Source organism: Poecile atricapillus, chromosome 16, assembly GCF_030490865.1.
Source record: "Poecile atricapillus isolate bPoeAtr1 chromosome 16, bPoeAtr1.hap1, whole genome shotgun sequence".
In the NCBI taxonomy this organism is placed as follows: Eukaryota; Metazoa; Chordata; class Aves; order Passeriformes; family Paridae; genus Poecile; species Poecile atricapillus.
In genome coordinates, this window is record NC_081264.1 from 4,807,627 (window position 1) to 4,823,062 (window position 15,436).

A 15,436-nucleotide genomic window follows, 5' to 3' on the forward strand; every position below is an offset into this window, starting at 1 on the left:
AACATTCCAGCTGGGGAGCCCAGCAGAGGCACAGGAGGGATCATCTTTCTCTCCTTCATCCCTCTGGCTGTCCCAGCTGGCTGGAAGTGTCCCAGGCCAGGTTGGACGGGGCTTGGAGCAGCCTGGGATAGTGGAAGGTGGCCCTGCCCATGGAACAGGGTGGGACTGGATGATCTTTAAAGTTCTTTCCTAATGAACTTCCAAAACAACGAATTCCCCCTCCAACCCAGCCTGTTAATTCCTTTCAGCCAGATCTGTCTGCCTGCAACAAGGCACAGATATGCCTTTCTTACACTTGGTACCACAAAACCCTGTGATAAACTCAGATGATCACCTGCATCAAACTTCCTCTCTCCCTGATGACTTTGCTCCCCTGCCTGGTCCTGGAATACCAGGATAATTCCTGCCCCCATGAGCTGGGGACACAGGGGGATCCAGCCAGCACAGCACAGGTTGTATCACTTCCATGCTGCAAATCTCCTGATTTCTCTATAACTGGATGAGCCTCTTAAATTCCTCTTCCTCCTTCTCTGCTGCTGCTCCTCCCACATTCCTTCGGGAAGGAGCTGGGCTCATCCCTGGGGATTTAGGCCGTGCTGGGGGTGATGCTGCAGTGCAGGGTGCCAGGGCTGGGGACACACAGACTGTGGAGCCAGGCCACCATGGGCAGGTGGCCCAAAGCCACAGGTGCCTGTGCAGAGCTGGCGTGGCCAGAACAGACACCTGGGAGTCAAAGCCTCACTGATTCCAGCTCCGTGGAGCAGCAGTGGGGAGGAAAATCCATTTTCCTCCTAGCTCGGAGAAGTGTGTAATTTCCCAGCATCTGTCAGGGCTGCGTGGATCGTTAGAGCAGTTACAGCTCCTCCCGAGTGCTGGGAGAGGGGGGAGAGGTTTGTGAGTTTAATTCCCGTGTTCCTTGTGGTGTCCTTGCTCCCGAGTCCAGCCAGCCAGGCACAGGCAGTGTGGATTCTCCAGTCAGGCACAAACAGGATCGATTTGCCACTAAAGCAGGTTTCCAGGAGTGTTTTGCTGTTGGAATATTGCCCCCACCTGCAGCAGTGCCCAAAGCCCCTGCTCCCACCTGGAGCAGGACCCCCCTCGCCCATGGTCAGTTTGGGGGGATTTCCCCCTGTCTCGTCCCAGGGCTCTGGGTGTCTGGTGTCCCCTGGGCCATGTCCCAGCCCTGTGTCCCCTGCCAGCACAGCAGGTCCCTGAGCCCCTCAGCTCAGAGCTGGAGTTGGTGGAACACCTCTCTTCCATCCATCCCTGGAAGTGCCCAAGGCCAGGCTGGACGTGGTTTGGAGTGACTCAGTTTAGTGGAAGGTGTCCCTGCCCGTGGCACGCAGGGGGGATGAAGTGATGTTTAAGGTCCCTTCCAGCTCAAACCACTCCAGGATTTGATGATTCCATGGTTCTCTCCTCTCTGCCCTTCCCAGCAGAGATGGGTTTGCCACGGGGTGTGGGAGCTGGGTGGGCAGTGGGAGCAGAGCCTGGTCCTTCCCGGCCACGGCTCCTCGGGCTGGGCACCACTGCCAGCATCCTCACCCAGTAATGAGGGGTTTCCATGGCAACCTTATTTGAGCATCTCGAGTGACACAGATGTAAATTTTAAAATGAAATATTCAGTCCACAGTCCTATGAGCATAAATAAACCCCTGCACATGGGCAATTTAACAGCATTTTAAAGCAGATACGAAACTCCCCAGGGGCCAGCGGAGTCTCTGTGGCACTGGGAAATTCATGGGAATGGAAAGAAAAGAGTCCTGACCCCTTTCTGCCCCAGGAATCACAGCACACAGCTGCATCCCAGCCTGAGTCCAGAACAGCATCAAATCAGCGAGGTGTTGGTCACACCCGGCCTGCAGAGGATGTGGCACAAAGGGACAGCCCAGGAGGGACAGCCAGCTGTCCCCTGGCATGGGAGGAAAACAACTCCAAACTTTCTCTGCTGCACTGTCTTCCTGGACAAAAGCTGGGTATCTTTTTAATTCTGGATTATCTCCCATTAATTGCTGCATGCAACAGTCCAGGTTTTCCCATTGGAGTCTGGAGGCTCCCAGCAATTCCAGAGTGTCACCCACAGCGGGCAGGACCCAGGGACAGGCACTGCTCCTTCATCCTTGTGCCAGAGATGAGAACAGCTTTCTCTTTTCTGAACATTAGGCTGAAATCCATCCACAGCCCTCCCGTCCCTGTCTCACCTTTGCTGGGAAAGCGGCTCCGAAACTCGCGGTGCCGCGGGCAGCCCCGGATCCGGCTGGAGCTCCCACGGGGATGACTCACCCAGATGGGATTGCTACGGTTTTATTTGCTTAGAGGGGGAGCTGACAGGATGCTCTTGAGGAAAACTTTTTTTTTCCTTTCCTGTTGGAAAAACTTAATCTGCTGAAAGTGTAACTGCAGAACCTGGGATTCGCATCTCCTGCTTGGAGGCAGGCGGCCTCCGAGGCTGCATCCGCCTGCGGGGACATTTGGGGAGTGAAAGATTGCTTCCATTAAGGTTTTTCTGCTCCTCAAGATTCAAGGCCAAAAGCTTTGAAAGTCTGAAACCAAACCGATCGCAGCCAAGTGTTTTGATGGACACAACCTGCTTTTTCTCAGATGCCCCCTCCCCACCCAAACCCTCTGTTTTCCTCCCTGAGGATGAAATGTGTGTTGCACTCGCTGGAGATCGGTGTGGGAAGAGGTGGGAGAGCAGAAGGTGCCCAGGATGCCCCTTCCCACCCCCCAGCCCCCTGGTGATGAAGGATTGCACCAGGACCTGGCCTACACCTCCCTGCTTTATCCAAGATCTGGATCAGCCCTGGATGAACTCATCCCCAGCAGGAGTGTTCCCGTTTCTCCACAGAGGTTCATGGCACCCCTGCATTGACCATGTGGGAATGAGGAACTCCAGGGGTTCAGCCTGTGTGCAGAGGGTGCTGGGCAGTGCAGGATAAATCCCAGCTCTCCACAAGGGCTTGGATATGATGCCAGCAGCAGCTCCGGGCAGGATTAGCCCAGCCCAGCACCCATGAAAGTGTCTGAGCCCATCACAGGCAGAGCTGAACACTCCCATTAATAGTGCCTGGATCAGCTTTATTCATTTCTGCCACAATCAGATCCTAAACCTCTCTGGACATGATTCCTGAGCTGGAGCAATCCAGCTGCCCTCCCTGGAGCAGTGCTCAGGGCGATACCATCGGCATTAGTAATGGGAGCCGTGATACGGCTACTCCTGCTTTGGCTCTTTCAGGAGCACAGCAGCGAAACGAGGCCTTTGTGATTATTCCAGCATCCTTTTATCAGGCATTTGCAGCTCTCTAATTCCTCTAAGCCCCTCTGGCTGAGGTATCTTGGCAATCAGGTTCTCCTGGTGCCACAGGAGCACCACTTGCGTGCTGGCCACGGCTGCCCACGGGACACGGGCCTGGCTGGGGGTCCCGGGAACCCTCTTGCATGGGGATGAAGCTTTGGGGCTGGGGAGAACGATTTTGGTGCCTCTGTGCCATCGCTGCTCAGGTGGGCGGGTGCTTGGTGCCCCCAAACACCCAGTGCTGTGTCTGGGTGAGAGGAGATGCTCCGGGAGCCGCTGCCCTGCCACCCCTCCCATCCTGCTGCCTCTCCAGAGCTTGGTGCCACCACCCCAGCCCTGGGATGGGGCTGTGCCCCTCTGGCAGCTCCCACACACAGCCCAGGCTCGGCACCGGCGCTTCCTCCTCGGCTAAGTATAAACCGCGGGGGCTGAGGCTGGTTGGAGACATCCTCCCCGGAGCCCGGCTTCCTGCGCGGTGTTTGCACACAGCCGCTATCCAGGCACAGCCCAGAATAGACCTGCAGACGAGCTGCCGTTCTGTGTTAAGGTCACTTTGTGCTCCAGAGTGCCCCGGCCCTGCCTGGCCCACCCTGCAGGAGCAGCTGCTGTGCCCACGCTGCCCCGCAGAGCCCCCGGTGCCTCGCTGGACTGGCGAGGGGTGCAGGATTTCCATGGATTTGGAGAAGCGGAGAGCTCCTGATGGAGATACAAGATAAAGCCCTTGTGCATCTCCATAGCGCTTATTTCCTCCAGAGCTGCTGTGGCAGATTAGATCAAGGTCAAACGTGATCATTTCTCTTCCAGCAGCTCTGGATTGGTGCAGAGCAGGAGGGGTTTCAGCAGCTGGGGAGGCTCCTGTGTGGCCACTGTCACCCCATGGGGGCCTTGGAGGTGGCAGAACGGCTGTTGGAATTCGGATCAGGGTGGAAGGACCTTACCAAAGCCCACCCTGGCCCTGCAAACACGGACACCCACTGCAACCCTTCCTTGAGGATGGGGCCACTCTGTTCTGCTTCCCAAATAGTCCCTGGGCAGGAGTGAGAGGGCAGGGGCTACCCGGGGGCTGTGGGGGCTGTGGGGCAGCACCGAGCTCCATGGGGAGGGAGCAGGGTCTGGCAGCCCAGGGAGGTGCTGGAGCACAGCTCGGGTTTGGGGATGGTGATCAATCAGGAGCTGAGATCGACGATCAATTCTCTTTCTGATAACGCAGAAAAAGCCCTTATCGATCCCGAATGCCAGGGCCCTGTTCCTGCCCCTCCCCTGCTCCATCCTGGCTGTGTTCCGCCCTCTCTTCCCCTGGAATGCGCATTTGCCCTTTACAAACTGCAGCATGTTTAGTGTCTCATTAAGGACCCGCTTTACAGAGTGTTTTATTTCATGCTTTGTTAAGGACAGAATCGAGTAAATGCATCCTGGCAAAGGATCTAATAAGGAATTAGTCAGCTTTCCAAAGGCATAAAAGATGGTTTAAAGGCACAATCCATTAAGAATTAGGGTTCACATGACAAATAACCCCGGGATCCTGGGTTGGTGGTTTTGGGAACGTGTGGGTTTTAAGGACTCAGTATCCTTGACTCCTGCTGTGAGCTGGTGTTCCAACATATCCCAGCATGTCCCAGCATGTCCCAGCATGTCCCAGCGTGTCCCAGTGTGTCCCAGCATGTCCCAGTGTGTCCCAGCATGTCCCACTGGCCAGTGAGCCTCCTGCCCTGCCAGGGCTGTGCTTCCTCCCCCCTGTCTGAGAGCCCCATCTTCTCCTGTCATGGGAAAAACCTTTTGCTGCAGAGCCCTGAAAGTGTCACCTGGGCCATGGGAGAGCAAACAGCGACTGCTCCTCCCTGCCTTGGGATGGGAGAGGAAGAGAAGAGCCCAGGAGAGATCTAGGAAACTTCTCAGGGAAGGAGAGCTGCCACAGGCACAGCCTTGGGGACATTTCCCCCATCGGCCCAGGCAGGGTGCCCGTGGAGGCCAAGATCAACCCAGGGTGGGATGGAGAGGGAAGCAGAGATACCAACAAGCAGAAGGTGTGGAAACTCCTGCTCTGGCTCTGCAGAAGTGTGGGGACACTGAGGCACCCAAACCTTCCTGGGGGGAGATTATTCAGAGCTGATGGTTGCAGATGATGTGTGTGAAATGTCCCCTAATGCACTCAGGGAATTGGTGATGGGTTTACACTTTCTAATTAAGGAATTAATGTTTTAACTTGTGGCAAATGGCAGGAGAGGCCAGGAGGCCCTCGGGGGCCAGGACAGGTTTGCTGGTGCAGCAGGGTAGTGGCAGCAGGGTGCAGTGGCTTGGGGCAGGCACAGCTCTGTCCCCATCTGTCCCAGGGGCAAAGGACCAGCCCAGGCACCAGCAGAGTGTCTGGGACCAAGGAGCAGTGTAGGGACTGCCAAGAGTTTTGGCAGCTCCATCCTTGAGGCTAATTCACCAGCTTTTGCCTTTCCCTGTTCCTTATCTTTGGTTCTTGCCAGAAACTGCTTCTATTTTCCAGAAGATGGAGCAAAGTCAGTTTTTCAGGCACTGCTCAGCCCCTCTGCACAGGCTGCTTGTGCCCTCCCTCGGCCCCCTGGGTGGTGTCACCCAGCAGTGTGCCTGTGCTTCAGGGTTCACATACAAAAGCTCCATTTTTCTCCCTTCTTTTCATTCCAGTCTTACCTTAATCAGCAGAATTTGAAACAGAAAACAAGTTAAAATGTAACCCAAGAGTTGTGCTTTTGTTTAAGGCACCTGCGCTACCGAGGTGAGCCGAGGTTTGTCTGGAGTCTGCTTGGGAAGACTCCTGACTCCCTGAGTGCTGCTCCAGCCCCCATCCCATGGAGAGCTGGTGCTCTGGTGGCCTGGCTGCCACCACGGGCATGTCACAGCAGCCCCAGCTGGGTTAGGGGTCGCTCGGTACCTTCGTGTGCAGCCACCAAGGGCAGCGTGACCCTGGGCAGCCCCAGGCCAGCAGCGGGGCTGGGGGATTGCAGACACCCCATGCCCCCAGAGGGACGGGGGCCCTGCATTCTGGGGGGCTCCAAACCCTCCCAGGGGACACGAGGGGGCTGGAATTACGGTCTTTAAGTACCCTGCATTAAGTGCTTTCCCTGGCAACTGCTGTTTCCATGGAAAGCGTTGACTCTCGGAGCTCTTTGCGTGTCTCACAGAGCTCACGATGAATTCCAGCCCATGGATCACAGCCCAGTCACCCCACGGTGGTGGATAAATCTGTATTTATGTAGTTATCCCCTGGCCAGAGTGGAGCTGGGTGGCTTTGGTCACTCGCTCCTTCCTGCCCATCCCTGTTCCCAACAGAAGTTGGGTTGGGTTTTCCCAGCACGGATTTGCCTGAGGGGGCTCTGCCAAGGCGGGTGTGTTGTGCTGTGGGGGCCGGTGGTTCTTTCTTTGGGAAGTGGTGGGTGTTCCTGCAGCCACAGCTTCCCAGGGGGCTGATTTCACACCGGCAGCACAGCTCTAATTTCGTGCCCAGCTTTGCCCAGGCCCCACTTTCCCCTGTTTTTTTGCAGACAGCGGATCGGGGGCAGCGCTGGTGCCGGCCAGCCCGGACCCTCTCGCTGCGGATGAGCCGCTGGGGAAGACAGGCGGTGGAGCTGCGGAGCTCGGGCACGGCACGGCTTTGACTGGTGGAGCTGAGGATTTTGGGCATGCCGTGGGTTCAGCCCCTGGAGCTGGGCAGCTCGGGCAGGGCACTGCCCTCAACCTCCTGCCGGCCCCGGAGGACGAAGCCGCGCCAGCGGAGGAGACCACACCGCTCCTGCCTACGGCCCCCAGACCTGCTGCCAAACAAACTCCCCCCGTTAAGAAAAAGCCACCGACTCTAAAGCAAGTAAATACAGGAAGGAAGCACCCAAGGCTGAAGCCCACCCTGGCAGGGCCCCCCGGGACTGCCTCCCCAGCCAGCCCACGGAGCTCCAGGCTCCCCACGGCCGCCCCAGGGCCACGGGTGTCAGCAGAGGACACAGAGCGGGGCCCCCCCGAGCTGCCCTGGGGGGACCAGGCCACCACCAGCCGCCCCACGCTGCAGATCTCCCCTTCCACCCTGCCCCCAGCCCTGCCCCGGCCCTTCCCTGGCAGCTCTGGGGATGCCGGAGAGGCTCCGACGGCTGCTCCCGCTGGCGCTGCCGTTATCCCAACAAACAGCGCGGAGAGGGACGCACACGGCTCTGCAGCGGAGGAGAGCCAGGAAACCACCACGAGCACCATCGTCACCACCACTGTCACAACCACGGAGCCCACCCCGGGTGAGCTGAGCACGGGCACGGGGCTATGGCACCGGTGGGGAGCACGCCTGTGTTTAGGCAGGGCCCCCCCCCCCAAAATCAGGCCACCACCCAGGTTTGGGGGCTGCCTAAAATCTTCTGCTCTTCATGCACTTTATGATTGGAGGGATGAAACACTTGTGCAATGAGGAAAGGCTGGGACAGCTGGGAGATGGCTCCAGGAAGTGCATAGAGCTCCTTCCAGTTCCTAAAGAGCTGGAGAGGGAATTTAGACAAGGGCTTGGAATGTTAAGGGAAGGAGGAATGACTTTCCGCTGCCAGAGGGCAGGGTTAGATGGGATATTGGGAAGAAATTCATCCCTGTAAGGGTGGTGAGGCCCTGGCAGAGGTTGCCCAGAGCAGCTGTGGCTGCCCCTGGATCCCTGGAGGTGTCCAAGGCCAGGCTGGATGGGGCTTAGAGCAACCTGGGATAGTGGGAGGTGTCCCTGCCCATGGCAGGGGCTGGGCTTTAATGTCCCTTCCAATCCAAACCACTCTGGGATTCTGTAATTCCATGGGATCACTGATGGGGCAGGGACTGGGCTGCTGGGTTTTGGGGTGTGTGAGGGAAGTTCCCTCGGTGTGACCCCTCTGTGTGTCCCCTCAGTGCTCTGCAGCATGAGCTTCCACGACCCCGAGGGCTACATCGACTCCACGGATTACCCCCCGCTGCCCCTGCATGGGTACCTGCAGTGCACCTACAATGTCACCGTCTACACCGGCTACGGCGTCGAGCTCCAGGTGAGCCGTGCCCTGGGGGGCATCCCCACTGCCAGACCCCCCTGGTCACTGCAGCAAAGCCTTGGGCACCTCTGCCCTGGGCACTTTCACTTGATGAAATACCCCTTCCCGGGGAAAAAGTAGATTTTTCTGAGGCTTTGTAATAAATGAACTCTAGGAGGGAGCTGGAACATCCTGAATGTCAGCGATGATCAAGCTCTTTAAATGTCACGCAATTAATTTAAGCAAGAGGAGCTGGCAGCAGGTTGTTAAAAAGGCACTTGATGGGAAGGGGCCACCAGCTCCCTGCCCTCTGCACCCCCTATTTTCTGGGAGGGGTTTGGGTGGCTCTGAGGGTGCAGGAAGCCCAGGACGGTGACCCTGGTTCCTTCTCTGGGTGTCACAGGTGCCTGGCAAATGCCCACCCATCAGAGCAGGGGGTCTCACCCAAGCTGATGTGCACCACTGCAACACCAGCTCCCCCTGAAATGAGCATCCCTCAGCCTGGTGAGGCTGCAGGCAGGGCAGGCACCTCTGCACATTCCAAACACTCTCCAGGTCAAACCAGCCCAGGGTCCCCATGTTCCCTGCAATCCCTTTCTTCTTGTGTTTCCTCCATGCATCCAATTAAAATCCCTTCACTTTGAATTTGTGTAATTAAAAGTGTGCATTAAAAGGAGCAGGAATTCCAGGGGCTGTCCCCACTGTCCCCTGGGGACACAGGCAGGGGCTGCCCCCAGGCCACGAGGCTGCTGTGGCTGCCAGCCCTGGTGGGGAGGTTGCCCTGGGAGCAGCAGTGGTGCAGGTTGAGCACAGGAGAGTCTGAGCAGCTCAGCCGCTTTTCCATGGCAGTGGAAAAGTATCTGGACACAGCAACTGTCTCCTCGGATCCACAGGGTGCTAAAGACAGGCTGCTCCGCTGTAAATTCGCCTCTGTCCATAATCCATCAGGTGACACCACTCCTGACCTCACTCCGTTGCGAGCTGAGGTTTTAATGGAGCATAAAATTGGCCTCTCCACCCCCCCAAGCTTTGCATTTTGCTTTGCTGATCTTCGGAGTGTTTCAGACAAATTAAATCACAACAGCAGGTCGGTGCTGGTGGAGCATGGCCTCATCTGCAGCTGGCAGTGCCCCGAGCTGCAGCACCATGGGCTCGGGGCTGGGAGGTGAATTCCAAAGGAAAGGCGCTGCAGAACCCGGGCTGTGGGGTATGGGGTCCCCTCGGAGGGGTTTGGATTTGATTCCCAGCCCCTGTAGTGGGGAGGTGCTGCCTCTTACCCAGCTCAGGGTCCCTGCTCAGCTCCCTGCCCCTCCCTGCACCCCTCACAGCATTCCAGGGAGAGCCGTGTCCCTGCCTGTGCCAGGGCAGCCCTGGGAGCGGGGAGCAGCCAGCTCTCCCAATGCTTCGTGAAATTATATTTATTTTTAAAATTCCTGAATCTTCTTGGCAGGAAATAGAATTTCCCTAAAGAGGTTTTTCCAGTGGGTGAACGAGGCTGGCAGGCTGACTCGAGGATCCCTCCTGCCTTCCCAAGGCTCTGGAGGAGCTGCTGTCGGTGCAGGCTGTGATTGAAGCCGGAGCCTGTGCTCCCAGCCCCTGGCAGGAGCTCACACATATGGTCCCTCTCGCAGGGCTGACGGTCCCTGGCGCGGCGCCACGGCAGCGTCTGCACTCGCTGGTTCCTCCGGGCTCCTCTGGGAATGCCAGCCTGGTGCTGGCACCGGGAATGGCACCCTGCTCCTCTGGCTTTACCCAGGGGAGGCTGATGGTGGAGCCGAGTGTGTGTGCGTGTGTCCCGTGGCACCCAGCACTGATCCCCAGCTTCCTCCCTTCTGCAGAGCTCTGCCCGCTCCAGCTGCTCCCCCAAATCCCCTTCCCAATTTCCCGGAGTGGTTTTGGCTCTGTGTCATGTGCGTGGTGACACCAGCGCTGGAGGGAGCCAGCTGGGGAACAGGTTTGGCTTCAAGCAGAACAAAATCTGTTAGAAACACCTTGGAAAAATCTTTGCAGGGATCCAGACCCAGATGGAGAAGCAAAGCTCTGTCCCAGTGGGAGCTGAGGGAAATTGTTGTCATCGTATGGAGCCCACTTGGATGCCTGGACTCCAAATAATTCACCCAAATAACACTCAATTCATCCCATTTATTAATAATCAGATCTGAGCCATCCCACCAGCCACAGTGCATGCTGGCCATGCTGGGGATGCATTTTTGGGACAATACCTGGAAAAGAAGAAATGACCTAGGGCAGGCTAGGGGTCAGAGCTGCATGTGGCCCATGCTCCAGACAATGCTCTTCCCTGTCAGAACTCAGCTGGAAAAATAAGGCAGAATCAGCTCCTCTTGGATTGAAACACAGGCTGGGGTGAACCCAGGCATGCTCTGAACTAGCCTGGGGATGTTAATCCAGCTTTGCCGTGAGGAACGGGCTTTTCCAGGGATTTTCCTTGAGGACCAGGCTCAGGATGCTGAGGGCTGGGGATGGCTCCATGCAATGCCCTTGGAGCAGGGCACATCCCAGCCCTGTGTGCCAGGGGGAGGTGGGCACGGCGGCGACAACAGCCACAAATCCCTCCAGTCACAACATCGTCGGGAGCGCTCCCAATCACGGCTGGGCTGGTGCTAAATATAGAGCCCCGGGCCTCGCACACTCAGGGAAACAAACGGTCTGATGAGCATCTCTCTGCTGAAATATGAGCCCATTTATTAAGCTAAATGGACGTGAAATGTAAATGTGAGGTTACTGCTCAGCTATTTCCAAATAATAATTAAAGCCTTTCGGAACTACTCATTAGATGCACTCGCTGTGTGGCTCCCCGGTGGGGTGAGGGATCCTGGGGAGGTTTCCTGGTGCACGGGGTGAGCACCAAACCCTGAGGAGTGCCCTGGTTTTGTTGCAGCGCTGCTCTGGTGCGATGCTCTGCGGGTCTGTGTGACAGACAGACCTGTCCCTGCAGCTCACAGGTTTCTGCTCCCTGCAGGTGAAGAGTGTGAACCTGTCAGACGGGGAGGTGCTGTCCATCCGCGGTGTGGATGGAGATGCCCTGGTGGTCTTGGCCAACCAAACCCTTCTGGTGGAAGGCCAGGTGATCCGCAGCCCCACCAACACCATCTCCGTCTACTTCCGCACCTTCCAGGACGACGTGGTGGGGACATTCCAGCTCCACTACCAGGGTGAGTGTGACATGGGTGCAGGGGTTTGGGGCCAATCCCAAACCAGTGGGCTCCTGTTTCACCCCCTGCCTGTGCCCACAGCATCGGTGGAGGTGTTGTGCCCAGGGTAGAGGGGTCAGTGTGCCCTGATGTTCCCAGCCCTGTGCTGGCTGTGCCTCTCACACCCGCCTTGCCCCGTTTCTGTCCCCGTGCAGCAGCTCCTCCTGCACACACTCACACTGCCAGTCTATTTTTTACCTCGAAGAGCTTTAAAAAATAAATGAGTTCCAGCAAATTATTTTTAAAATAGAAACTGGGTCTGGGCAAGAGCAGTAACAGGTGGGGAAGCGGCAGCAGTGGGGGGTTGGTGGTGCTCTGCTGCTGGTCTGTGTGACACGTGGGCACATCCAGCACGTCCCCACGGGGTGGCTGGGAGCAGCTGAGCCCCGAGCTCCCAATGTGTGCCTGTCCCAGTGTTTATGCTGAGCTGCAACTTCCCACGGAGACCTGACTTTGGAGACGTGACGGTGATGGATCTGCACTCGGGTGGCATTGCTCACTTCCACTGTCACCTGGGCTACGAGCTGCAGGGCCCCCGCATGCTGACCTGCATCAACGCGTCCCGGCCGCACTGGAGCAGCCCCGAGCCCATCTGCTCAGGTACCTGCACACCCCAGCCCCTGGGGCTGGGAAACATGAGTCCCTTTCTTTGCCCCATGAGATGAACGTGGTCCTGGGAGGGGATGAGAGCATGGCCTGAGGTGCCACAGGTGGTCAGGCGGTGACAGCAGAATCTGTCCCCTCATTAGGCAGCAAAGGGAAAGGAAATTAAGATTTTATGTGTGAGTATAAATAGGAATTTGTGAGTATAAATATGTACAGACAGAGCAAAGCAGAGCCAGGCAAGAGATCTGTGCACTGGGCACTCTGAGGAGGGTCAGACACTGGGGTCACCCCTGGGCTGGGGGGACACAAATGCCACTGTCCCTGTGCCCATCCCAGCGGGGCTGTGCTCTGTTGCAGCTCCCTGTGGAGGGACAGTCCACAATGCCACCATCGGCCGCGTGCTGTCCCCCAGCTACAGCGGGAACCAGTCTGGCAGCATGTACTGTGTGTGGGCCATCGGGGCACCCCCGGGCCAGAAGCTGCACCTGCACTTCGAGAAGCTCCTGCTGACCGAGAAGGACAGGTAAGGCTCCAGGAGCTGTTTCCCCACAGCCCTGAGACTGCAGAGAGTTTCCAGGGAGCTCCAAGGGGCTTCTTCTGCATGGGGTGGGGAGCAGGACCTTTTGCTGGGCACTAAATATAGAAAAATGGAATTATTTGGGTTGGGAAAGCCCCCTGAGATTATTGAGTTCAACTGTCCCCCAGCACTGCTGAGGCCACCACTAAACCATGTCTCCACGTTTACATGGCTGTTAAACCCCTCCAAGGATGGGAACCACCACTGCCCCCAGCAGCCTGTTTCAATCTTGTCAGGCCTTTTGGGGAAGAAATTTTCCCTGATATCCAGTCTAAACCTTCCCTGACACATCTGGTCCTGTCCCTGTTCCCTGGGAGCAGAGCATGACCCCCCTGGCTGTCCCCTCCTGTCAGGGAGTTCTGCAGAGCCAGAAGGTCCCCCCTGAGCCTCCTTTTCTCCAGGCTGAGCCCCTTTCCCAGCTCCCTCGGGTGCTCCTGGTGCTCCAGCCCCTTCCCCAGCTCTGTTCCCTTCCCTGGACACGCTCCAGCCCCTCCATGTCCATCCTGGAGAGAGGGGCCCAGGATATACCAAAATCTGGATGCTCCCAGCTCATCCCAGCTGCTGCACCTCACTGGGTGGGGCTCAGGGTCACTGCTGTCCTGCAGGATGGTGGTGTACAGCGGGGACACCAACCGCTCAGCCGTGCTCTACGACTCGCTGCGCGCCGACAGCGTCCCCTTCGAGGGCGTCATCAGCGATGGCTCCTCCATCAGGATCGACTTCCGCGCCGAGGAGCCCGCGGCCGCCACAGCCTTCAACATCCGCTTCGAAGGTGCTGTGTCCCCGTGGCGGGACCCGAGGGCAGTGCCAGGCTCAGCCGTGGCTGCAGGCAGGGTCCTGGCTGTCCCCTGTCGCTGTTGGACACGATGTAGAAGTGTGGATTCATAGCAGGCACCAGAACGAGTTGCTAGGAAAAGGGGGCTTTTATTCTCTGAACTTTTCAGCTTTTATAGGGTCTTATGCTACAGGGTTAACATGGTTGGTCAAAAGAATGCCACCTCTTTTCCCATTGGTGGGACAAGAGATAAACAGGCTATTTACAGTTGTCCAGGACTGTTCTGAGAAAATAAGATGGTTTATAAATGTTGTCTTTGAGTGTGAGATCTCCCAAGAAACTTTTCCTTGGGAACAGATCAGCTACTGACAGCCTGTAATTTTCTCAGGTTCTGAGAAAATCAGGTCCACAGTCCCCAGCTGTCCTGGTGCCCCTCTGTAGCTCCCGTTGTCATTTAAGTGGATCCTGCTGTAGGATCATTCCCACGGGAGCCCTGTGGCCTGAGCAGGCTCAGTAACACGCAGCAATCCCAGGGTGGATGGCTCAGCATCCCCAGCTCAGGAGGCACAGTGCCTGGCAGAGCCCATCCCCAGTGCTGATCCCCCATGGGAGCGGGGTTTGGTTAGGCCTGCATGGCTCAGAACAGATAAATGGTTGTTAATCCTAATTGCCTGTAAAACACCCGGTGGAAGAGGCCACGGTGGGGATGCAGGGGTCAGGTTCTCATGGGGACAGCAGCGGGGCCTGGGGGTCACCCAGGGAAGCTCAGCGAGACAGGAGAAGCTCCGTGTCCCACAGCTAACAGGGATCTCTTCCAGCCTTTGAGCGGGGCCACTGCTACGAGCCCTACATCCAGAACGGGAACTTCACCACCTCCGACCCCACCTACAACCTGGGCACCACCGTGGAGTTCACCTGTGACCCCGGGCACTCCCTGGAGCAGGGCCCCGCCGTCATCGAGTGCATCAACATGCGGGACCCCTACTGGAATGACACGGAGCCTCTGTGCCGAGGTCAGTCCTGCCCATGGGCGCTGCTGGCTGTGGGGTGAGCAGCCCTGGGCCCCCACTCAGCCCTGCCTGCCCCTTGCCCCCACAGCCACGTGCGGAGGGGAGCTGACGGCCGTGGCCGGGGTGATCTTGTCCCCCAACTGGCCGGAGCCCTACACGGAGGGGGAGGATTGCATCTGGAGGATCCATGTGGGTGAGGAGAAGCGGCTCTTCCTGGACATCCAGCTGTGAGTAGCCCAGGAGCTCAGTGTCTGTCGCTGCCCCAGCAGTGCTCAGCCCATTTTGCTGCAGTATCCTGCTGCCCTCGCCTCCACCATGGAATCACAGAATCCCTGAACAGTTTGGGTGGGAGGGACCTTGAAGCTGATCTCCCATGGGCAGCGGCACCTTCCGCTATTCCAGGTTCCTCCAAGGCCCTTCCAACCCGCAATGATGGAGCAGCCACAGCTTCTCTGGGCAACCTGTGCCAGGGCCTCACCTCCCTCACAGGGAAGACTCTTGCTATGTCTTGTTCTCCCCCTCAGAGCTTCCATAATCCTCTTTGACAGCACTTGGCACCCTGGGCAGGCCTGAGTGGCGCTCCCTGAGTTCAAAGCACCATTACACGATCCATAGCAGCAGTTAATTGCTGCTCCAGTGGCTTTGGAATTCTCCACAGGGAGTGGTGCCACAGCAGCACGTGGCCATGTGCTACTGGGTCATGCGGGGTTAGGAGAGCCTGGAGGCATCCATGAGATGGAAACAGCTCAATCTTTGGGCTGAATGTGAAATACAGGCTCTAAGGGAGCACAGCCACCCAGCAAGGCCAGGCTGAACATGCTGGGGTCAGAAGGGAATGGGATCTAATGCCAGGCTGAGAGCTTTTGGCATGGTAATGCTGCTGCTGCAGCGGGAGCCTCCTTTGATGCTATTTTGGGTTTTCAAGAGGAGGACGTGTTTCAAGTAGAGGCTTAGAGTCATAAAGATTTTAAAGCTC

At 57.4% G+C, this 15,436-nt stretch overlaps 1 protein-coding gene across 1 annotated transcript in view; it reads left to right on the forward strand.

Moving 5' to 3' along the window:
• The window catches only part of SEZ6L (seizure related 6 homolog like), a 34,054-nt gene that overhangs the window by 13,749 nt on the left and 4,869 nt on the right, over positions 1 to 15,436 (forward strand). Inside the window, 8 exon segments of the mRNA XM_058851772.1 lie at positions 6,691 to 7,539; positions 8,165 to 8,298; positions 11,261 to 11,453; positions 11,907 to 12,092; positions 12,456 to 12,621; positions 13,281 to 13,447; positions 14,269 to 14,463; positions 14,549 to 14,687. Of these exon segments, the coding sequence (XP_058707755.1) occupies positions 6,691 to 7,539; positions 8,165 to 8,298; positions 11,261 to 11,453; positions 11,907 to 12,092; positions 12,456 to 12,621; positions 13,281 to 13,447; positions 14,269 to 14,463; positions 14,549 to 14,687 (2,029 nt within the window).